The 23,728-nt window shown below is 42.8% G+C and overlaps 6 protein-coding genes across 7 annotated transcripts; 3 read left to right on the top strand and 3 right to left on the bottom strand.

Annotated features, from left to right (window-relative positions):
- The first annotated feature begins 217 nt into the window (after positions 1-217).
- Positions 218-4,032, top strand: BDCG_04951 (C2H2 transcription factor). The gene is made up of 5 exons (XM_045420597.1): positions 218-359; positions 454-457; positions 509-1,356; positions 1,561-2,701; positions 2,795-4,032. The coding sequence occupies exons 3-5, from the start codon at positions 1,013-1,015 to the stop codon at positions 3,101-3,103; spliced, it is 1,794 nt and encodes a 597-aa protein (XP_045276676.1). The 5' UTR covers positions 218-359; positions 454-457; positions 509-1,012; the 3' UTR covers positions 3,104-4,032.
- A 764-nt stretch (positions 4,033-4,796) lies between these two features.
- Positions 4,797-8,219, bottom strand: BDCG_04950 (transcription initiation factor TFIIA large subunit). Its single transcript, XM_045420596.1, has 4 exons — positions 7,837-8,219; positions 7,608-7,709; positions 5,845-7,100; positions 4,797-5,773 (listed from the first exon to the last, which is right to left on the bottom strand). Exons 1-4 carry the CDS (start codon positions 7,852-7,854, stop codon positions 5,731-5,733), a joined length of 1,419 nt encoding a protein of 472 aa, XP_045276675.1. The 5' UTR covers positions 7,855-8,219; the 3' UTR covers positions 4,797-5,730.
- Positions 8,220-8,259: 40 nt separating this feature from the next.
- BDCG_04949 (cell division cycle 20, cofactor-APC complex) lies at positions 8,260-11,251 on the bottom strand. The gene is made up of 2 exons (XM_045420595.1): positions 9,187-11,251; positions 8,260-9,098 (listed from the first exon to the last, which is right to left on the bottom strand). Exons 1-2 carry the CDS (start codon positions 10,910-10,912, stop codon positions 8,971-8,973), a joined length of 1,854 nt encoding a protein of 617 aa, XP_045276674.1. The 5' UTR covers positions 10,913-11,251; the 3' UTR covers positions 8,260-8,970.
- A 376-nt stretch (positions 11,252-11,627) lies between these two features.
- On the top strand, positions 11,628-14,104 carry BDCG_04948 (kelch repeat protein; the record flags this gene model as incomplete). Its single annotated transcript, XM_045420594.1, has 3 exons — positions 11,628-11,991; positions 12,073-12,159; positions 12,240-14,104. The coding sequence occupies 3 exons, from the start codon at positions 11,628-11,630 to the stop codon at positions 14,102-14,104; spliced, it is 2,316 nt and encodes a 771-aa protein (XP_045276673.1).
- Positions 14,105-14,794: 690 nt separating this feature from the next.
- BDCG_04947 (beta-glucosidase) lies at positions 14,795-16,636 on the top strand (the record flags this gene model as incomplete). Its single annotated transcript, XM_045420593.1, has 5 exons — positions 14,795-14,853; positions 14,978-15,169; positions 15,278-15,750; positions 15,841-16,426; positions 16,498-16,636. 5 exons carry the CDS (start codon positions 14,795-14,797, stop codon positions 16,634-16,636), a joined length of 1,449 nt encoding a protein of 482 aa, XP_045276672.1.
- Positions 16,637-16,673: 37 nt separating this feature from the next.
- Positions 16,674-18,386, bottom strand: BDCG_04946 (the record flags this gene model as incomplete). 2 transcript variants are annotated; one of them, XM_045420591.1, is made up of 4 exons in its annotated part: positions 16,989-17,066; positions 17,138-17,212; positions 17,250-17,330; positions 17,417-18,157. In XM_045420591.1, 4 exons carry the CDS (start codon positions 18,155-18,157, stop codon positions 16,989-16,991), a joined length of 975 nt encoding a protein of 324 aa, XP_045281062.1. The 2 variants fall into 2 exon arrangements, with proteins under 2 accessions (XP_045281063.1, XP_045281062.1); XM_045420592.1 differs by having other exon boundaries at positions 16,674-17,058; positions 17,138-17,330; positions 17,417-18,386.
- Positions 18,387-23,728: the final 5,342 nt, after the last annotated feature.

Raw genomic sequence — 23,728 nt, 5'->3', positions numbered from 1 at the left:
AGCCAAGCATGGGAGGAGGGAGGAGGGAGGGGAGGGAAGAAGGGGGAAGAACAGATCGAACAAATGAGCCGGTTTCATCCTTCGTACAGCATAACCGCTAGGATGCACCGTCTGGGTGTCCGGCGCTGGCTAGCAAGTTAGCAGAGCGTTCCAACAGTCGGCGGATCCTCGGCGGGACTCGACCTAAATAAGATCTTGAATCGGGGACGGACTGTCTGTTCTGTCTGGCTGGCTTCATCATCGCTCGCTATCCACCACTGCGGTCTCACTCTTTATTATTACAGGAGTATTAACTACAGGAGTATTATTTATTATTATTGGTATGGTATTAGTAGGTTAGGACTATCAGCGTTGAGAGGGTAACATATCTCTTTCTATCTGTCTTCGTTGTCCTGAGTGTTGCGGTAGTAGTATTTATTATTATTATTATTAAATATCTTAAATATTTACCAGATAGGTACGGAGTAACTAACCGCTCACTAATATTATTATAACTAATATTATTAAGTTATACTTCCCTCCCTCGCTGAGCCGCTCCACCTCGCCCAAAGTTACGGGGACTCCGCCTCTCGATAGCTTTCATCACCATCACCATCACCACCATCACCGCCGCCGCCGCCGCCGAACAACAACCCCAGTCCCTCTTTTCTGCCGTCGTCAACAAAGAGTTGCAGCGCAATTCCCTTCATCCCATCCTCCCCATCTCGCTATCTAATGCCCCAGTCTTCAGAACACCCCCTCCCCTCCAGTATTCTCCGTCTTCCAGCGAACTCGACCGCTCCTCCACCCGTGAAACCACTCCCATCGGAACCCCCGTTGGCTTTACTGCCATCCCAAAGTCCCGTAGTACCGCTGAGCGGGATCGAGACTTGTATTTCTCCTGGCATCGGAAGCCGGAAGAACATCCAAATACCTCTATCTACCAAACTCGCACTTCTCTAGAACCCGATCTTGACGACTCGTCTTTTCCGCTCTTACCTTCCCTTCATCCCCTCTCCCCGAGCGACGAACCATGGAGGGCCCAACTCCCCCCATTAATATCGCATCCCGGAACACATCGGTCTCCCCGCCTGGCCAGCAGGCTTCGAATTTGACCTCTGCCCTACAACGAGCTTCAACGATAGACAAGTCTGCTGGTGCCTCGAATACCACCATTCCCACTTCCGTCGCATATAAATCAAATGCAGCCCGCAAAGACTCGATTGGCGCAAGTATGGCGCAGTGGGGAAATGGCACGAAGCCCATCACAGTGGCTGGCTCCAACAGAGATAAACAGCGCCGTGAGAGCTTAGCAGGTAGTTTGGTTGGAGGCATGAGCTGGGGAGGTGTGTCCGTTGGCAGTTGGATTCGAGATGAGTAAGTTCTTTTTCTTCTTTTTCTTCTTTACCCTTCCTTTTCTACCAATATTGTGACTCCCATATCCCGAATTATATTATGTATAGCGAGGAGTAGCATATCCACCAATTTTCGTTAAATGGAAATTGGAGATAATTTCATGGCCCTCGGCTTTTACGTTACTGGGCAAAGAAAACCATCCATGGGCTAATATAACCGCTACAGTATTCTTATGACCGGAACGTCCCCCTTCACACTACAGTCTCCTTCATATCATTCTTCATCATATCTTCCGAAACTTGAAGCGAATTTCATGCGAGATTTTGCGTGCTGTGGCGTTACATTACCCTCCCTCCACGACTTGCTGCAACATTATGAGGAAGCTCATGCGCAGAAGTCACCACAACCACCACAACGTACCGGGCAGACGGGACAAATGTCCATTGGTGACAACCGAACCGGGATGCCGGGAGGCGTGCGAAATCAAGGGCAACAAAATCAGCAATCAAATATTGGTATTGGTGGTAATCAAAACCGAGGCATATCGTCCCCACGGCCGAATCAAAATCAGCAAACATCAAACCACATGACCTCCCCGGCGCCACAACATCCTCAGACACAACGCGGTGGCTTTGGATCTCAAAACGACCTTCCCGATCTCGATACAGTTGAAGATATGGAAATGGATGACCCTTTGGCAGATAATGCTTTCCAAGATCCACGATCCCGAGATAGTCCCATGCAAGGTAGATTTGGACAACAAAATCAAGGACGCCTAACGCCACTCAACCTAAGTATGCTACAAGGACATCAGGGCCTACGGAATTCCCAGCCAGGCACCCCCGTTACGCCTGGGAGACCGCTTCAAAACAACCCAACCGTATCCTCAGTCAATACCCCTACCCTCGTCACACACCAGCTACAGCAACAACAAAATTCCGGGTACCGTGGCACGCCAGATTCTTCTACGCCGGGGACACCCGCCGAAATTGACGAGTCGATCATTGGGGAGTTTGGAGACATGTCGATGTTGCAGAATAACGCGCTAATTGGAAGCCAAGGACAATTTCCAGGCTATGGAGGCGGAAATGACATGCTGAATCTCTGTATCGACGAACCAGCCAAGCGATTGTTTAGCCCGACTGGCGGGTTCAATCAGCAACAAAATATGCTCAACAGGCTAGGAAGTCAGCCGTACGGACCTAACAGCCAAATCGCGCAACGGATTCGAGAACAGCAGCTTCGTGCAGGTGTACCAGACACGATTGGGCTGCTACCGAATGAAGAACCTAAACCATTTAGATGCCCAGTCATAGGTTGCGAGAAAGCATATAAAAACCAGAATGGTCTAAAATACCACAAGGCGGTAAGTATTCTTCTCAACCATGTTCTCCCTTTTTTTTATTATTCCCACCCCCCTTTTCGTCTCTCCTCTAACCATGTCATCCGGATTATATAGCACGGCCACAACAACCAACAACTTCACGATAATGCGGACGGAACCTTCTCAATCGTCAATCCAGAAACATGTACGCCTTACCCAGGGGCCCTGGGCATGGAGAAAGAAAAGCCATTCCGCTGCGAAGTATGCGGTAAACGGTACAAGAACCTCAACGGCCTCAAATACCACAGATCACATTCACCGCCTTGCAACCCAGAACTCCAACTCGCCGCTGGTCGTAACCTTGGCGTGGGTGGGGTAATGCAAGGGCAAAATATTAACGTCGCCGGAGCTGGACTCCCTGGGATTGGCGAGGAAGGACTGTAGCAGCAAAGACAGCCTTCCCCTCCCTACTGAATTAAAAAAAAAAAAATCACAGGCAAAGTGAAATGACGAAAAAAAGTCTCCTCCCCTCTTCTCCCACTTTCCTCACCGCGGCCACCGCTTTTTTATTTCATTTACAAAGGAGTTTACATTTATTTATTTTATTTATATTTTACCTTCTATTATTATATTCTTACCTTTTACCCTTTTTTTTTTTTGGCCTTCTAACTCTGCCGCCACCGATATTTCGACCAGAGGGACCCGCGTTGTTGGGCACCTACACCACGACAGCACCAGAGGGACCGACCTCCCCCTTCCCTCCCTCATACGATCCGACAGGAACTTCTAGTCCAACCATTACCGGCTAATTTTCCTCCGTTTTCCTGAATCTTTCCTGCTCTTCTTTACATTGTCTTACATGCTCTACTATTACATCTCTTCCTCTCTCTCTGTTCTTTTTTGCCCACCTCTGCCACGGCCTATTCACTACCCCATCAATCACCTTTTCCATCTGTACATAATACGTACATACGACATATACTTTTTCTTCGTCCTTTTTCTTTTACATATCATCTTCCCTCTATTCATTACATTTTGTCTAATGATTTCTGGGTAGCTGGTTTGGTTGGCGATGAGGGGGGACCGGTTTTGCGGATTCAGGTATTGTTTTTTTCTTGTTTCTTAAGTCTTTCTGTGTTAAAAAAAGAAAATAAAATAAAATAAAAAGAAAAAAAAGGACCATTTTTCTTCACTTCTTCTATTCATCATTACTTGTAATCCCTTTTTTTTGTTTTTCATTGTCTTTCATTGTTATTATTGTTTGTTCATCTGCTTCACAATGTTTTGTTACTTACTATTTATTTATTGTCACAGAGTGCAATTGTTCATTTCACATATTCAAAGTGATGTTGACAGGCAGTTTTTTTTTTTTTTTTTTTTTTTTTTTTTTTTTTTTTTTTTTTTGTATATTTGTTTATCACCTTCTCACTTACTTCTTTCAGTGACTTTTTTCTCATCTTTTAATCTCATGATATGTTATAAAAATATGAATAGACTTTTCTCCATCTATTCTTCTCTTTCTATTCCTCTCTTTTTTTATCACTTTTCTTCTCATTTCTCATTTCCGGATATTTTTTTCTTGCCTGACCATCTCTGCTTTGATTATATTTCATGTGCAAATTGTATAGAATAATCTTGTCTACATTAACTTGTTTTTATGTTTTTGAAAACAAAAATAAAATCAAAAAGTACATGTCTTCTCTTCTATTTTACTCAGTTGTATTCAGCTTTTATCTTCTTGAAGAGAAATTTAATGAAAAATTCTATTAATAAAAGTCTTTTTTCCATCTCTTTCTATCTCACTTCTACTAGTAAGCTTTCTTAGATTCTATTTATATACATATATATCTATGAAGATGTGAAATAAAAGTTCTAGCATAGTCTATTAACTAATTTAAGCTGATGATGAAGAGATTACTTTCTTTTAACTAGAGTAAACTGTTCAGCAATGTAAACTATTCAGTAATAATTTCTTACTCTGCTGACATCTGTAGAACCTGTTACAAAGAGACTTAAGCTTCTAAACAATAAAAGTACAGGCTGAAGCAATATTAATAATGTATTTCTAGTGTGTGTAAGAGCTTTTGTTTCTCTGTGCAGGTTATAGATATGCAAATCATGTCAACAGAAAGAGAGAAAAGAGAAGATAAGTTTACAGAATTAATTGTCATTTATTTACTTTTTAATTTTTAATCATCTCACTTCTTTTCTTCTCTCACTCTCTCTTCTTCTTCATCTCAGCTTTTTCTCTCTTTATTCAATCATTCTCTCAATCTGCGTACATGCAAGACAGCTACAAAGCAGAAAATTGAAAGATGAAAGGGGAAAAAAATACACTAGAAGTTGAGACAGTAGTCAAAGCTCTGCCATAGAAGATAAAAAAAAAAGCGAAGTCAAGTTCAGAGCATCATTGAGAATGATTGAACTTGAGAGAAGAAGGAAAATTCACCACAAGATAGAAGAAAAAAAAAGTAAGATTCATCTCCAGCTACTTACCCACCACTATAGAATCAAGTGAAAAAGATAAAAAGAAGCACAGAAACCCAAAAAAATTTACAACACAAGTTATGTCCATGTCATGCTGGGGCAGGTTCATAGATATTAGAGACACATGAAATATACAAGAGAAGCTGGCAAGGAACAGGGAAGACAGACAGAGTCATGCCACATGAATGAGAAACAGGAACAGAAACAAAGAAGAAGGGGCAAAAAAGAAAAACACCAAATTACATCACTGCATGGGAAATTTTTTGGAAACTTTCTTCCCTTTCATTAACCATTGTTGGCCGAGTTTCTTCATGAATTTCCAAGCTGTAAATAAATTTTTTGAGTTTGGTAGTTATGGGCTTTGACAGGGTCGAGGCTGTTAATTTCGCGCTGATTTGTTGGAAGACTTTAGGTGATATATGTATGTCTGTATGATCTTGCTTGAGTCAATGCAACCATGAGGGAATGGTAAAAAGTAATGGGGTCATTGAGGGGTATAATGAAGCCAAAAAATGAGGGGGAAAGTGGGGGGAAACGATTGCGAGATTTCGTCAGATGATGGGTAATTAAGTCTAATTCACTTTCTAGTACCACTCGAATTCGCCCTGGCCTTTATGGAACACATATCTAACGGAAAAGAAGGGAAAGGGATATTAGTTTTACCATATCTCATAATGTCAGAACAGGGTAAAACTCACTCTTTACCCCCAGATGTAAGAATTCCATCCTTCAACGTGCATTTCCATTTACTCTTGACGCGTTGGACTTTATCATACGTGCACAGCATAACTTGTCCAACTGCATCATCGCCGTCGTTGTGGTCATCAAGCATGTCTTCCGAGTCATCGAGATCGGAGTTGATAGCGTCTTCATCTGCCTCCTCCTGCCGTCCGGTGTTTCCATTGAACTCATCTGGTCCGTCATACTGACTTGGTGCAACAATATTACTGGATGAAGGGGATGGGTTTGCTGGAGATGCAAAAGCAGAGGGATCGTTCATGACGTGTGCCTTGCGTTTTGTCCCCTTGGTAAAGCTTGGTTGCTCGCTCAGGGGTGCCAGCAGCCCACCAGCCTCCAGCTGTAGGCCCCTGGATTCCACGTAAGAGCGGATGAAATGGTCATCGCCGCTGTTTTTTCTGTTCACGTGTCTTTGGGCAGCTTCTCTCCTGCGTGCGACCTCCGTTTTCCATTCTTGTAACGAGTCGCTAGCGCCGTCTGTTTGGGAAGGGTTCATTGGGGGTCTCTGCTGTTGCGGAGGCTGTTGATGCGACTGTTGTGGCTGTTGTGGTTGTTGTGGCTGTTGTGGTTGTTGTGGTTGTTGTGGTTGTTGTGGCTGTTGCGGCTGTTGCGGCTGTTGTTGAGCTAGATTCTGATAATGTTGCGGCTGTTGAAGTTGTGGCTTTTGATCCTGAGGAAAGTGGACTGGTCTACCGGGAAGCTTCTGACCTCCTGGAAGTGAGAGGGCAGCCTGCGACTGGGACTGCAGCTGATGCACCTGGTTTGCCGCAGCTGCTCCATACCTCTGATGTAATGCATTCGCCGCACGCTGCTGCGCGAGAGTTGACGGATTTACTGGGGGTAGGCTTGATGCAGTAGGCGGATAGCCTGGCTCTGATTTGATACGTATATCGCCAGCTGATGTCTCAGGGGCTGAGGTAGGGACATGGGAAAAGGGAGGTGGTTGAGCTTGCTGGTGTGATTGCTGGGGCTGCCGCTGATGTGGTTGTTGGTGTTGGAGATGGTGTTGGTGTTGGAGTGGTTGTGATTGTGGTGGTGGTGGTGTGGTGCGCGGGCCATTGGAGGGAACTGTTGTCGGGGGTGGAGGAATAGGGGCTTGCACATGCGGTGGTGGTGGGTGAGCCTGCGGGGGTTGCTGAGGCGGTGGGGGAGGTTGCGGCGCAGGATCCCAAGGGAAATGGGCAACCCCAAGTGAAGATAGCTTCTTCCGCCATCCCTGAACGAACAGCAACACAATTCAGCATTAGCATTGGCATCAAATTAAAAACAAAGTCGTAGCACCCAAGCGGGTAGATGTAGTTGTAGATATGGATGTAGATGTAGATGATGATGATGATGCGAAGTGCTGCTTAGTCATGCGGATGCCTGCCGGACCACTAAAGCGGCAACAGCACCACAACGCAATCTGCCTGCGACAAAGGACAAGAGCAATTTTGCCCGCATCTTGTCCTGCCTGGAGCCACACGCGGGCCAAGGCAGCCGTCAGCCGCCGGCGCCCAGGGTGGGTGGACTCCTTATTAAAAGCAGGCCTGGATTCCCTTTAAACAGCGCAGTTCCCTCGGTTGCCACTCACTCCGCGAGGACCAACGCCAGGTATCCGGGTGGCCTATCAACACCACCGCCGCATCCACATTCGTCCATCCATCCATCCATCATCATCATCATCATCATCTTGACGGAGAAAGAGTGAAACAAAAGAAGAACAGGAACATCACGAACTAACCTTCCTCAAATCTTCCAACGTCTGCTGGTCAACGCCGCCCTCCTCAAAATCGATCTGGGACGAGTCGCATACTTCTTGGATGACCTTATCGAACACAACGCCCTAATTTGCCAAAAACGGGAAAAAGAAGAGAGGATATGTGAGTCTCACAGAAGCTAGTGCATTTTGGCTAGGTATGGAATGGGAAGGGAAGCTTGTTCTCTCTCTCTCTCTCCGGCTTTTTACTTACCACCTGCTGGTTGGACATCGCTGCGACAAGAGACGGAAAAGCGCGCGCAACCACAAAGGGATGATAGGAAGGGATATATACGGCCTCAAGAATGAAGGGAGCTTAAGAAAGAAAGGAAGAGGAAAAAAGAGACAAGAAGTATGGCTCTGTCGATTGTGTTGGTTGATTTGATTTTTTCAAACTCTCTCTCACTTCCCGCGACCCGTTTTCTCGGGAAGAAGCTCACCCGCTAACCTTATCCCAGACCCTCTCGTAAAGAAAATAGCAAAGAACAAGTGAGCAGAAGTGAAAGCTCAGTAGATTAATCCCGATACGAGTTTTATAAATGTGTTTCTGGCGCTGAAGCGATAGGTGGCGGGCTTCTTCGCTTCCGTGGCCGGCTGCTTGGTCGGATGGTGAAGAAGGGAGAAATCGTATTTATAGTGGAAATTGTATCAACGGTCAGATTGCTTAGTCAGCGGACCATAGGTGGTAGTTAACCACCACTCTCCCAGAGCCATCTACCTGCTCGCTCTCATTCTCATTCTCTCGCCTTTCTTATCGGCTTAGTCCCGACATCTCAGATACAGTGCTTTTTGCGCGCTCTTCTGTTCTTATTTCTGTCGTGCGAAGGTACGCTTGAGATCGTGCGCCGGTGTACTCTTGAGCTCCGAGAATCACAGTAACGATGCATGCTACTTATTGCGAATGCTCTATCTATTCCCTCCCCAACATTTATCTGAAAAGAAAGGCTGGCCCACTAAATAGACCCATATTGAGTGGAAAAGGTAGAAAATGAAACCCAAGCAGCAAACGAGAAATTAAACTTGCTATCTAACAAGAAAGACCCCGAAAACTAAGCCAGAATTGAACAGCAAAAACAGCTAACAACAAAGCAGAAACAGAAACAAAAGCAAAACATATTAGTTATGGTTATCGACAGAAAAGAAAAAAAGAAAAAGAAGAAAGAAACACACGCCGCTTAGAATGCCAGGAGTTACGCTCTTCATATCCGGCCCAAAAGAGTTCTAAGGGGCCATACAAGATGCTTTGAACACCTCAATGCCCTACCAACGAGAGAGACAAAGCAACCCTGAACGCCAAGAAAATGGATGAGCCGCTCATACCCCGACAATAAGCCGATTTACCTTTTATTTACCGAATCGTCATTTGCTTAGCCATCTGGCTTCCTTTAGATCCAACAGCTCCCTCCCTCGAAGCAGCAGCCGTGGTGCCGGGCTTACGCTCGAAAACTTTCCAGAATTTAAGACTCTCATCGGCAGCTAGAGGAATTAAAGTTAGCGACAAGACCATAGTAAAAGAAGAAAAGGCATAGTTAAGCGGAACGTTAGGTTATTAAGACAGACATACCAGCTGTAGCCAACATCTGCCCATCAGGGCTGAGACAGCTGTGCAGCACACGTGTTTCATGAGCGGGGATTTCCACGTTGCGGACCAGGGAAGGATAGCTCCAGATGCTCAGGGAGTTGTCGGGGAAACCGCTGGAGCTCACAAGCTCGCGGTAGTGGTTGCTCCACCGAAGACTAGTGACTTGGGAACCGGTGTCAATGCTGTTGGTGCGGGCGCCAGTGGTGGTGTTCCAGAAATGGATGTGGCGGTCATAGGAGCCACCTCCGGTAGCAAGGAGATTCAATTGCCAGGGACACCAGCTAAGAGCCTTCACAGCGGCACGGTGATTGGTTTTGGTGAATTTGGGCGCGCTGAGGGATCTGGAGTCCCAGATTGAGACGAGGTTGTCATTTCCTCCCGTGGCAAGCTGGGCACCGTCGGACCGCCATTCAAGGCCGCAGACCTCGGATGTGTGCGAAACAAGCTCAGCAGTCTTGTGCTGGGCAATGCGAACATCATGGTTGAAAACGAGTCCACTTCGCGCACCAGTGGACAGCGTGTGCTTGTTCCATCCCATAACACCGACACGGGTCTCATGGCCAAACATGCTCCTCAACTTGCTGCCTTCCTCAACATCCCAGATCTGGACTTCTCCTGTGCCGAGCCCGACGCCAACATAAGCTCCATCGCCACTCCATTTCACACTGCTGACATAGGTGTCAGGTGAGGTTTCAAGAAGGCAGTTGACAGAGCCGGTCTCCGCGGACCACACATAGACGTTGCGTTCGAGGCCAATTGCGACTTGGTTACCAGAACTCCAATCGAGGAGGTTGAGATAGTAATCATCAACTAGGCCTGGGGCATCCAAAACACGTTCTGGGGCCGTTTGAACTCGTCGCCTGAACTGAGCAGATTGGGAATTGGCGGGTTTAAGAGGACGGTTGTACTGGGAGCGGAGGTCAATTGGCTTGGATGATTCTGGAGGAGGGGGTTTGAACGCAAGAATACGAGTGTTCAGGGAAATGTTGCATGCGTCCGCAAGGGATGATTTGTATGCAACAGCATCTGGCGCAGGCCGAGAATAGGTGGGGTTGTCATTATCATCGAGGCCAAGATTCTCCAGAGCACTGGCGATGTCGTCATCGCTATCGCTGCCGCCAATGTGGAATGCACTAGCGGCATTTGCTAGCACAGTAGAGCCTTCGCTAGTCTTTGGCCGTTGGTGCTCGTCTGGCTTGGCAGTTCCCGCAGTCGCAAGACACTCGCTGGCCGAACGGTTCGGAATAAAACGATCTGCTGAATTATGCGGAAGACGAATGGTTGTCTTTGAATTCCTTGAGCGGAAGGTAGTATCCTTTTTCTTGGTCGGTGTTTGACCGGTGGCTGGGCCAGTTCCAGTCAACGTCCAATCAGAAACGCCCAGCTCCAAATGGCGGGGAGATTTTCTGGTTTTGGCAATATTCGACTTTGGAGAATCCCGGTAAGTTCTTGACACAGTTCTTGAAACAGATTTGGCAAAGTGAGAGGAGAGATTACCACCATACACCGACTGAGAAACCACTCGGGTTGAGTCGGATGATTGGCGTGGAGGGGTGAAGGGGGAGGAGTGATTCGACACATTAGTTGCCAGGCTAGACGTTCTTGATCTGGGCGAAGGTGTCAAGGGCATGCGGCCACCGGCCGTCTTGGAGGAGAAAAGTCCATGGTGACTCTTTAGAGGAGTCGACACGGAAGCAGTAGCCATCATATATGACTGCGAATTCGAGCGACCCGAAATTACTCAACCCCAAAAGCCAGTGCCAACAAGGGTCAAATTTAACGCTGAAGCCGTTTTCCAGAACAACCTGGGCGTTCTTTACAGAGAAATAATTGGGGAGAGGGGGAAGGGGATCGTGTGCAGTACGTCTGGATGTATAACTACTTGAAATAGCTATGTTCGACAAAGATAAATGGATGGAATTCGGTCAACACAGAGGATAAACAAGTAGGGATACTACAAGGTAGCGGATATAGAGAGATATAGTGGAGGAAAAGCACCGATGGAGGATATGGATGAAGAGAAGATGAAGCAAAAGAAGTAGAGGAGGAAGTAGAATTCCCCCGCGAATAAATATTTACATCGACTTAGCGCAATTTGATCGCTACGGCAACCGCTGCTGAGATAAGCCGCGGATGCATCGGGTCTAGCGTGTATTCCCTCATCAATGCTCTTGCCAAGCCACTAGTCAGAGTTTTGTGCCAAGACCCTTCGCTGCGGCAAACTGGACAAACTGCCGCCCAACTCCTCAATTTTCCCAAAACATCGACGTCAACTTACTTAGTCCAGAGGCTTTGAAATACTGCAAAGCCTCTGGGGATGCGACTGCGCAACGCCATGGTCCTGTTGCAACCTGCGTGATCACCAACTTCTTCTTGGTCAAATTGTCTCGTTTTAGCAGGTTTATATTACCTTGCTGCCCATCATGGCACATGAACTCTCATCTCCATCGTCTAGAGCTACTCCTAGTAGTAGTTCATACTCAGCAGCTCAGGCAACACAGGTCGGAGGCAGTAGTGGCAGCAGCTGGGGAGGCTCTTCGACATTGGCTACCTCAGGCATCGCATCCTCCTCGTCATTGACGTCTCATTCTCTACAAAATAATGACAATTCCTATCTTATGCCCACTAGTCCTCCCAAAGGTCGCCGCGGGAGTGGTGATGGCTATCGTCCCGCAGTGAAGAGGTCCACTGGAAACCCCCCTGCATGTCTCGTCAACGCCTCTGTCACATACTGTGGAAATAACCAAATATATGCTTTTGGAGGCTTCGACCAGTATACCGATGAAGGTTAGGGAGATTGCTCCTGCGCTGTGCTGCATCTCTTGGAATCCTGAACAGATCTAATATTTTGACGCTTTGTCTATGCAGTTTACAACCATGTTCTCCGATTAGATCTTACAACTCTTAGGTGGAATCTAGTTGATAATTATGGAGACATTCCCGGCGTCAGGATGGGTTAGTTCTCCCCGACTCCTTGTTTGCTATAGTAATAGCTTGGGCGCATGACTGACATGAGAAAAATCACCTTTAACCAGGACATACCGCTTCTCTTTACCAAGGAAATAAATTGATTGTGTTTGGCGGGGAGAATGAACATCGCGAATACCTCTCCGACGTCGTTATCCTGGATATTTCTACGTCCACCTGGACATCACCTGAAATACGTGGACCGATACCCCGTGGAAGAGCACGGCACGCCTCTGTGATTTACGAAGACAAACTTTTTGTGGTTGGAGGAATAACTGGGGGAATAACCGGCGAGACAAATGTTATCCTGGATGATATTTGCTATCTTGACTTGAAGACGTGGACGTGGTCTCGTTGGTGGAGATTTGTGGCTCGTTTCGATCACACGGCCTGGATCTGGGGAGGTCGCCTTTGGGTTTTTGGGGGTCTCGGTTCAGATATGGAGCGCGGTACGGATCTTTGGTGGTTGGACTTGAAAGGCATCCCGTCTTTCAGGATCTCATCGTCACAAGGTACCGTCGAACCCCCAGGAACTCTTGCTAGGGTGACTCACAGCCCCGCAGCCCAGTATAGTCCTACCCCTGCCCTCCAAGGGCGTCCTGGTGGATATGCCGCCAATTCAGCCAGTGTGCAAGTTAGAACGCTGAGCCGCCGAAAACTACTCACAGCTCCTGGTGCTATTTCTTCACTCAAATTCCACTCCGGCCCTCACGTACCTACGCTCCTATCCGGCACGCACTTCCATGTGTACTCATCCGGTGTTCTTCTCGATATTGCAACCCCTTCAGAGACCGTTCAACCGTGGGATGTCAATCTCGCTTCTCTGGAGCTTGATTCGTTAAGGTGGCAGCGTCTAGCGGATGGGCAAGAAATATTCAAACCTGGATACCGGTGGCATTATTGCACCCTCAATGAGGATGGTACTAGAGCGTGGCTTCTTGGATGTAGCCTTGAGGTTCCAAACGCCACTGGTGCTGGAGACGAAAATCGCCTAAATCAGGTGCTCCTAATCAATCTTGAGCGATACGGTCTCCTTGGTAACGACCTCACATTTGAATATTCCGAACAAGCCAGAATACTTGCATCAGAACGACAGGAAGCGCCACGGCCACGCTGCACCGGCCTGGGAGCCGATTTAGTTGCGGTATTCGACCAACCTCCCGAATCTGGGAGCGGAACGGATTTTATCATTACCGCAGACCATGACGATGATACACATCATCCAGAGTCTAGTGATTCGATCATGTCGCCATCTTCTTCCCATGCCCAATCCACATTTCTTACAAGCACCGACTCAACGTCCCAGCCCATTCACGTTCACAGGATAATTCTACAAGCCAGATGGCCACACTTTAAGCGCCTTTACTCTGCTCAAATGGCAGAATACCACACGAAGAAGATGCACATCCCCGAACCATATTCTGTCGTCCGTGCTTTTCTTTACTATCTGTACACGGACAGCATCGCTGGACATCCAGAGTACTGCTCAGATATTACTGAAGTGGCAGGCATGCTAGTAATGGCTAACCTTTATGACATGCCCAAACTCCGTCTGCTCTGTGTCAATCGGCTCAGCCGGGAACTGGACGTCGACAACGCAGCGATCATTTGGGATCGCGCAGGACGGACGAATGAGGAATGGCTGAAGCGCCGCGCAGCATCCTTCTGCCTCGCCAACTGGGGCCGCGTTGTTAGAACGGAGGGGTTCCGTAACCTAAGCAGGCAGAGCCTGATGGAGCTATGCGAAGTGGTGGATATGGAGGGGCGGGTGGTTCCGGGCCATGAACTTGAGCTTGTTAGTGAGTTGGACGGGTTCGGGTCGGGTGCGGACAATAAGCAGAATCACGTTGCAGCTGGCTCTGCGCCAGGGCCGGGGATGGAAGACCTTGATGAGGGTGATGGAGATGAGGATGATGGCATGGAGCTATCATGACGGGATAGTATAGGACATACTGATGGGTTGCAATAATGGGATAAATGTTTCGGGGTTATATCTTTTTCTCCTGCTCGAAAGTTTACCACTGTATGAACTGGCATGGCGTGGGATAGGTAATTAGGTTTGTTTGCGGGTGTTTTTCCTTTCACTATTTTACTATTCGGCAAGTGGTTTGTCCTTTGCTTGGTTTTTATGTCCTTCCGATACATTTGCATTCATTTTGTTTGAGCTCCTTTTTTTGTTTCAGGTTGTACCAGCATAGAGCTCCAAGAGTGTTTAAATAGTTGTTTAGATATCGTATGGCATTGAAACATGATTGCAATACTCCGGACATTTTTAGCCTTTACCCGCGACGTGAGGACGTCTCGATGATAGCTGCAGATCCGGATCTCATTTAGCTCTCTGACTGGAGATGTGGAGGTATATAACTAAGTGGACTGCAATGGCTGGCACTGTTGCAGCTTGAATGGGATATTTATACGCTTGTCTACCGTGCTGTCTACCGTGTTCATCTCCCTTCAGCCTGCCGCTGTTTTCTGTCCCTTGACGATATTTAAGAGAGACATATTGTGTTGTCTTGATAGTGTCCAGCGTACACTTTTGAAACAGGAACCAATTATTTCTTGCGTAAATACAACTAGAAGAAAAGTAAAATATATATTCCTGCCTTACTTGAAAAACTTCATCATGTCTACGACTACTTCCAAACTCCCTTCGGACTTCCTGTGGGGGTTTGCGACAGCTAGGTACGAAAAGCAGCCCATTTGCTTAAGTTTATTCTTACACCTTGTTATTGTATGCGATTGGTGTGGCCCACTGGGATATACCCAACTAACCCAATTCTCAAACTTCTTCAATTCTTGTTGATAGCTATCAAATTGAAGGAGCTATTGAAGCTGATGGCCGTGGGCCTTCGATCTGGGATACTTTCTGCAATATCCCCGGGAAAATCGCGGATGGGTCCTCTGGAAAGACAGCTTGTGACTCGTACAATAGGACCTCTGAGGATATTGCGCTTTTGAAATTGTGTAGAGCGGGGGCGTATCGATTTTCTCTCTCCTGGTATGTTTCCCTTTTGCTTGGGTGCCTGCAGAGCTCGTTCCCATCTTCCGAATTGACAGGAAGAATATTCTAATACGTTATATCCAAAATATGGGGATGGAGATAAAGGTCCCGAATCATTCCTCTAGGAGGTCGAAATGACCCGATTAATGAGAAGGGGCTGCAGCACTATGTGAAATTCGTCGACGATCTGCTTGCTGCTGGGATCACTCCCATAGTCACATTGCTACACTGGGACCTACCGGACGAGCTACATAAGAGATACGGAGGCTACCTTAACAAGAATGAGTTTGTTGCCGATTTCGCCCGCTATGCTCGCGTTGTCTTCAAGGAATTGAGTCCTAAGGTTAAGTATTGGATTACTTTCAATGAGCCATGGTGCAGCTCGATTCTGGGCTATAATACGGGTCAATTTGCCCCGGGTCGTTGTAGTGATCGGTCCAAGAGTGCCGAGGGCGATAGCAGCCGCGAGCCCTGGATTGTTGGGCATACCCTCCTTGTTGCTCATGGTGCTGTAGTGAAGATTTACAGAGAGGAGTTCAAGGCTCGAGATGGTGGGGAAATTGGCATTACACTCAATGGTCCGTTTGATTTCTGCTCCCGGAACAACAAAGGGGGTTTTAAAACAATTCTTCGGATATCAATGCTGATATGTATGACCAAATTTACAGGCGACTGGGCTCTACCCTGGGACTCGGAGAACCCAGCCGACGTCGAGGCAGCAAACCGAAAACTCGAATTCTCCATCTCATGGTTTGCTGATCCCATATACTTCGGCAAATACCCGGACAGCATGCTCAAGCAGCTAGGAGACCGCCTACCCACCTGGACAGAGGCAGAGCGCGCCCTCGTCCAAGGAAGCAATGACTTCTACGGCATGAACCACTACTGCGCGCACTTTATCAAGAACAGGACCGACGAGCCGGCCCCGGGTGATTTCTTTGGAAACATAGAGAGCTTGATGGAAGACAAGAACGGAAACCCTGTCGGCCCGGAGACGCAGTCCGAGTGGCTACGTCCGTATCCGTTGGGCTTTCGTAAATTGCTAAAATGGTTGAGTGATCGATATGGCCGGCCGAAGATCTACGTTACGGAGAATGGGACCAGTTTGAAAGGCGAGAATGACTTGCCGTTGGCACAGTTGCTGGACGATGAATTCCGGGTTGAGTATTTCCGTGGCTATATCGGGACAATGGCTGATGCGTATGCGCTGGATAATGTCGACGTGAGAGCGTATATGGCGTGGAGTTTGCTGGAGTATGTGTTCAGAAAAGTTTTATCTACCCTTCTGAAGTGGCTAGCTAACCCTGTATCTCTCTCTAATTTAGCAACTTCGAGTGGGCAGAAGGATACATTACTCGTTTTGGAGTGACGTACGTCGACTACGAGGGCGGGCAGAAGAGGTACCCGAAGAAGAGCGCCAGTGAAATCGGCAATATCTTCGACGCGTATATGGAGAAACCATAGCATAGCTTATTGAGTTTCGGACTATCAAGGGATTCCTGGGGAATACGATTTGATAATTCTCACTCTGCCGATTGTTATACCAGGCATTGTTTTCTAAACGTAGGGAACGTGGGTAGAACAAATGGTTTAAGGCTTTGCAACTTTTAGAGACCGCTCCGTTCATCCACAGAAAATATAGGACATTGTTGTATGAAAGATAAATTATAATGATATAGTGCTAAGAGATAAAGTAGCTGGAAGGAATTTTAATGGCATATTCATGATACGAATTAAAAGAGATTTCCTTAGTCCGATGACAAAACCCCTCATTCGACAAGCGTCTATATATGGCCTGTCGTTCGGGAATTGCAACCTAGAGAACTATAGACTGCTTTCGTCGTGCTGCAGCTGAATAACCTGTTGGTGCAGTAGCATTGTAGCCCCTATCGTGCTAATCCCCTCAGTATCTCAGAGAGTTTTGTTACATTTCAAGATCTGGGAAGAGAGAAAATGTGTACATACCTTATTTAGACAAACTGTTACTAGCTCAGCGATCACGCAACAGAGACGTGGTAAATCATTTGGTTTGCAGTAACTCTTTGTCATACCTTCGACTGTAGACTTGGATTTATACCCATTGCTGGGTATCTTTATCGAATCCGATGATATCAAGTTCAATATTCAAGCTCTTTAGCATCATATCCATCGTGAAACTCTGTAGGCAAATGTTAGCATAAAGAGAAGAATATCACACAGAAAACATAGAAGAAAAAATCACAAAGAGAAAAAGAACAATCAAACCTCGCCCTCATCACCTTCCCCAATTTTATCTCTATTTCCATCCTTGCCATCACTCCTGCGCTCCAGCCCCTCAATCTCCCCCTCCATCTCCGCTATTCTCCTTTCAACCTCCCCCCCCTCACTCCCCATCTCATCCTTACCGCCAACATCGCGCTCATCCTCATCCCACCTCGTCCTCCTCTCCTGCGCTTTTCTCATATTCTCTCTCCACCCCTTCACACCACCCATCCTCTTCACCCTCTCCTCAGCGCCAACGAACAGTTCCTCCGCCGCCTCCCGACTTGCAGTCTTCCACTTCGCAACTAGCACTTCAAGCTCCGCATCCTTCCCCGACTGCTCGAGCTTCAATGCCTGTGTAACAATATCAAGATCCATCCGTAGTTTTGCGAGGCGTGTTGTCAGGGCAGAGTACTGCTTTTGGAGAGCGAGGAGTTCGGGAGGTGCGCTTGGTGAGGGTGTCGATATGGTAGGTGGTGGGGTTGGTGGGATTGTGGTGGGCCGCTTGATGGCTGCGGAAGCGGGACGTGGGGTGTGTGGTGAATGTTGGGCGCCGGCGGAGATGGTTGTATTATGAGATGCATCGTCGACTGGAGCTATTGATTTCGACACGCCGTCGGCTTTCTCGTCGCCGTTCTCTGCAGATGTGTTTTGGATTTGTTTACGGAGTGGGGATTTGAAGGGCTTGGAGAGCGTGTGTGTAGCTTGGTCGAGTCGACGGCGTTTGGCTGCGTGAAACGACATGTCTGGTTTTCAAGCGGGAAGCGGCTCGAATTCGATAAATGTTTATCGTGATAGCATCACTTAAGTTTTTGAACGGCTGGGACTCGTACGGTAACCGTTGTTACTGCATTGACGCAGCAATTCGAGAGCATCGACAAAAGCTATCGGGCGCTGTCTTGGTTCGCGTGGTTGGCGCGAACAGATAAGATAGAGCTGCCACGAAACCACGTGAGATGACGACATCAACCTTACCGGAAAAACGTAGGCTTATTATACGACCGGGTTATGGTTGTTCCGCCGTGCCAGTCGCTGACACCGTCGCCGAACTGTAAAATATAATATAATGGTGGATTAGCTGTGGAATCACTGTAAACAAGTTATGAACAGGAAAAAATCATCATTGTATTGATAATGTTACTGATTTCTATCTCTCTAACTACTAGACTGGCCGCCGGGACCATGAATTTCACATTTGGTCCCATTTGGTCTGGTCCCATACATTTCTTGGCGTGAATCCCGCTGGGACTAATCATTAAATAAACATGCAAAGTGACTATATATCAGATCTCAAAATGAAACCATGACTTGAAAAAAATGAGAAAGTGGTCCCATTTGGTCTCATTTAATCCCATTCTTGGCATAAAGTTACTATTTTTAGACATTTTAAGGTTTTTTTTAGACTATTTTTAATTTTTTAAAAAGTAACACTTTTTGATAACACTCAAATGAGATTTAAAGCCATTTAAAGCAATAAAAATAATTTAAATTGAGAAGTGGAAATCATGATCCCATTTGAAAAATGTGACAAGAGTAGACAGTAAGTCTCACTGGAACAGTATGAAACTACTATCTAATGTTAAAACTGTGTAATGGGATCTGTCGAATTGACAATGAGACTATCAAAAATTCTGGTCCTGGTCCCAGACACGGTCACACGGTCAGTCTACTAACTACTAACTTAAAAAAACATCTTCTTCACTGATATTGACAATCTCTAGTGATAATTCAATTTCTTGTGAATTTTCTGCATTATTTTCTATTCTTTCTCATCATTCTCTGTTACCTGCATGTTCTTGTTCTTATTAATATCAGTGAACTTGAGAATTCTGATTGAAGTTTTCTTGAGAAGAGAAGCAGAATTAATACAATGTTTAGACTGAGAGATTTCTGAATATTCACAGACAGTTTATTTACTCATTTATATTATCATTATTAACTTCTATATATATAAATGTAAGAAGTATTTCACTGATTCTAACTTACATTTTTTTTATTATGGAAAATGTTCAAATCAGAGCTGATCATTGAAATCTCAGAGAAGAGATAGAGAGAACTAGCAGAAGTAACAGTGATAAGATAGACAGTAGAAGAAGTAGAGAGAGCAGTATCAGCAGCAGAAGCAGTGATAAGACAGGCAGTGAGAGTAGCAGAGAAGACAGAGAGAACAGAGAAAAGAGAATTATCAGTATTATTGACATTATCAGACTTCTCATTCTCATCAGTGTTCTGCTAAGTATCAGAGAATGTTCTCACTTAGTTCAAAATTTCATATATCTTTACTATAATATTGAAGATATTTTAATTTATCTGATTTATTATATCTATCAGACATGCTATTACTCAGTTCTGATCTTTCATATAATAATTAACTATTATCAGAATTTCATGCTGAACTGTTAATTTGAATTTTTCAATTATTAATTTCTTCTACTTAACTGTTAATTTAAACTTTTTAATTACTATTTTCTTCTGCTCAACTGTCAATTTGATCTATTCAATATTCATTATAGCTTTTTATATCTTGATTCTAGTCTTTTCAGTGACACTGATAATTATATTCAGTGACTTGATTATAATAGTTACACTCTTCATTTTCTAACAGTGTGTTCTAGTCTTCTTGATTTATTTAATCAGATTCTTTACTATCTTCAATATTAATCTCTTAACTGATTTCTTGAAATCATCTGATAAAGTAATATAAAAATCATGAATTTGAATCAGCTTGTCAACATGCTCTTTTAATTCAGAGAGAAAGATTATACATCTCTTTTTATCATAGTTACAGTTCTTACATGACTTCAAGCTTTTCTTCATCTTATCACAAGAGACTTCAAGATGATGAAGAAAAATTCATTTAATACAGTATTTATATATAGTCTTCTTATCTGACTGCTTTATCAGAGTATTCTGCTGACTTATCTTCTTCTTCTGAGCTTTTACAGCAGCTGTATATATATACTTTGATGTTTTATCAGTCATTTTTACTGCTGTTATTATTACTGTCATTGCTGTTATAAATCACTGATATTTATAATATTCTGTAAATAAGATATCTTGAAATCAGAACTTATCTTATTAAAGCTTTCTATTACAGCTGATAGAATACTAATCTTACTGAAGATGAGAATGAGTAGAATGAGCAGAGAATGATTTTCATAATATGATATTATTGCATGAAAAAGAAAGAAAGAATGAAAGAAAAAGAAGATAATAAGTTATTCTCTTTACACATATTATTAATTCATCTTTATATATTATTATACAACAGAGTGATTACTTTCATACTTTATCTCTGAGTGTAATCAGTAAATCTGACAGATTTCATTTATATCTTATTTTTATAATAAATATCTTCTATGCAGGTTATCACTGAATAAATTACAGCTATTTTAAATATAAAATCATTTTAATTAATCAGAAATAAGTATTCAATGTACTATCAGAAATATATCTACAGAATTTCAGATAAATAAGAAGATTTTCTGATATAGTGAAATCAGTGATTCTGCTGCAGCTATAACTATAATTAAATACAAGATAGATAATATAATAACTTTTATCAGTGAATATTAAGACAGATATATTCTAATAATATATAATAAAGTATATATTAACTAATTTATATATAAAATGCATAGAAAACTAAATATATTGAAATAGAAATAGATTATATCAGAAATCTCTATATTATCTATCTTTTACTGAAAGTGTCTCTGAAAATTTAATCTTTTTTTATACTTTCTCTTATGCATTTTTCACTGCATGTCTCTTTTTAACTGTCAGAGTATTCTGAATCATCTCTGCAAAGTCATCTCTGATAATTTCCTGATATTCAGAAACATTGTCTATCAGATTTTAAAATATTAGAATATTTTATTATTGTATTATAACTGTGATGAAATTTTTGTTTATATCAGTATTATCAAACATTTTGACCTGAGTTATCAGATTGATATATATCTCTGTTTTTAAAATCAGTTTCTAGTTTTCAGAATAATTTGAATTATGCTAACTTATATTTCATATATCATTGTTCTCACTCAGAGAATCAGTCAAAGTCAATAACTTCTCACACTTAATAAAAAATCAGAAAGAACTTTTCAGCAGTGAATAACTTATAAAAGTAATTAAAAATAATTGTTTCTTTATAATAATTATACAAGCTGATTACCTCTGAACTTATTCTGCTCTTTATCTTTTTCTATTGAACATAATTCTATATTGAAATTAAGTTAGTTAACTTAATTATAAAAGTTTAGATTTTTCTAAGATTCTCTGCTGAATTCTTATCAGAGATTTATAATCTCTTATCAAGAATTTATTATATTCTGCTGAAAAGTTGCTATTTTACTAAATCTAAATACTTATCTTCATTTTCTTTAATGATCTTGATTTTCAGGTCTTGACTGTGTTCAGCATTGTTATTCTGCTGAATGAGAATGTATATAATGTTTTATTATCAGTTTTGATTATTTTTGTAACTGTCTGATCAAGATTTTTCTTTGTGAAGAATAGAAAATATATTCATTTGATCTCTAGCTGCAGATATTACTCTGTCAGATGAATCTTCTTCTCATATATTTCAGTATCAAGATATCTAGTTCTTCAATATCTTCTTGATGAATTGTTTATCAGTGAGAAGTTTGAGTTCTTCTCACTGTTTTTCTTATCTATTAAGCATTCTTCATTGATGTCATTGTGTGCCTGCTATGATTAAGAAATGTTAATATTGAATTTTCTTTGAAATTGATGAATTATCTTATTAAATCTACTAGATGAGAAAGTTTAGAAAGATCTAGCATATCAGAGTCAATAAGAGTATTTATTTTTGAAATTAGATTGAAATTCTAGTCAATGAATAATACTGATTTCAGAAGCTTGTAGAAATATAATCTTGAAATAAAGAAAACAGTTTGATTATTAATATTAATTTAATGTAGATTGTCACTGATTGCAGCTCTTATTAATATACTTCTTTTCAGTAATTCAATCTCATCTCTTTATTTCATTAAGATTATTCACTCACTTCAATCATATCTTTTCAACTATATAACTTGTTTCTATAAATTATATTAGAAAGTAAAATATCATATCTGTTTAATTGAAATCTGAAACACTATCTACTATCTATCTCTAGACAAGAATCTGAAGATAATCAATCAGAATTTCAATCTCAGAGCTCTCTTTTCTCAGAAACTGCAAATGAGAATTTCATTGACAGTGATTCAGATAATAATATTTCTGATAAAGAAGTATTACTATTCTCAGTATATTTATCACTTTTAATATCTTATTATTATAAAAACTAACATTGTCTAAAGACAGAGTCATATAATGAGAATGTCACTGATAATATTGAGTATATAGAGTGACTTTTAAAAGCAGGCACTGAGAAGAATATTCTGAAAAATATCTCAGAAAATGATGATTAAGAAGATTCTGACAAGTCAGTTACTGAAGATATTACTATGAAAGATACTGCTATTGAAGATATTACTACTGTCTCTTATTCTACTAATGAATTTATTGATTCTGATTCAGCAATTGACATAGCTCATAAACACAGTAACTTTGAAATGAATTCATTTATTTTGATAATGAGACTCTGAGCTGAAGAGTCAGATATTTCCTGAAAAAACTATCAATCACTGCTGTAAATCCTGCATTTATTGAAGAATATATTACTGATAAGTCTGCTCTTCAAAGATCTATCAACTCTGAAAAAGTAATGCAGAGTATAATTTCTGATTTTATCAGTTAAGAAAATATCAATTTCAATAGTATTATTAATACAAATATTAACTCTGAGTTCTGCTCAGAAAAATCTCACTGTATTCTTTATAAGATCACTCTACTTTTAAAATTCAATTTCATTAATATCTGCTCTTCTCAAATCCTCAAATTTCTGATGATAGATATATATAGAAATGATGAAACTTATTAACAATCTCACTGAGTTATGACAATCTCACAGTTGAGAGAGCTCTATCAAATATTATTTCAGTGACTTTGCACAATATTCATCAATAAATAAACCTCTTTTTTCTTTCAATTTTATTCAGTATCAGTGTGGGAATCTTGAATACTACTGCAAATCAGAATTGAATAATATATCTTATATTAAGAGAGTGTGTTTTATTGAACATAATCACTGATATTCAGACATGAGAATGAGGTCTCATATAATAGTTCTGAAAGTTCAAGAAGTCATTTATTATACTTCTCAGATAGTACAAAGATTATCATTCTTAAATTCAGTATTTATCTCATTTGAATTAATTGCAATGAAAGATGAGATGAAATATATCTTAA

This window comes from Blastomyces dermatitidis, assembly GCF_000003525.1.
Source record: "Blastomyces dermatitidis ER-3 genomic scaffold supercont1.5, whole genome shotgun sequence".
NCBI lineage: Eukaryota > Fungi > Ascomycota > Eurotiomycetes > Onygenales > Ajellomycetaceae > Blastomyces > Blastomyces dermatitidis.
This window is presented reverse-complemented; position numbering and strand designations above follow the sequence as displayed.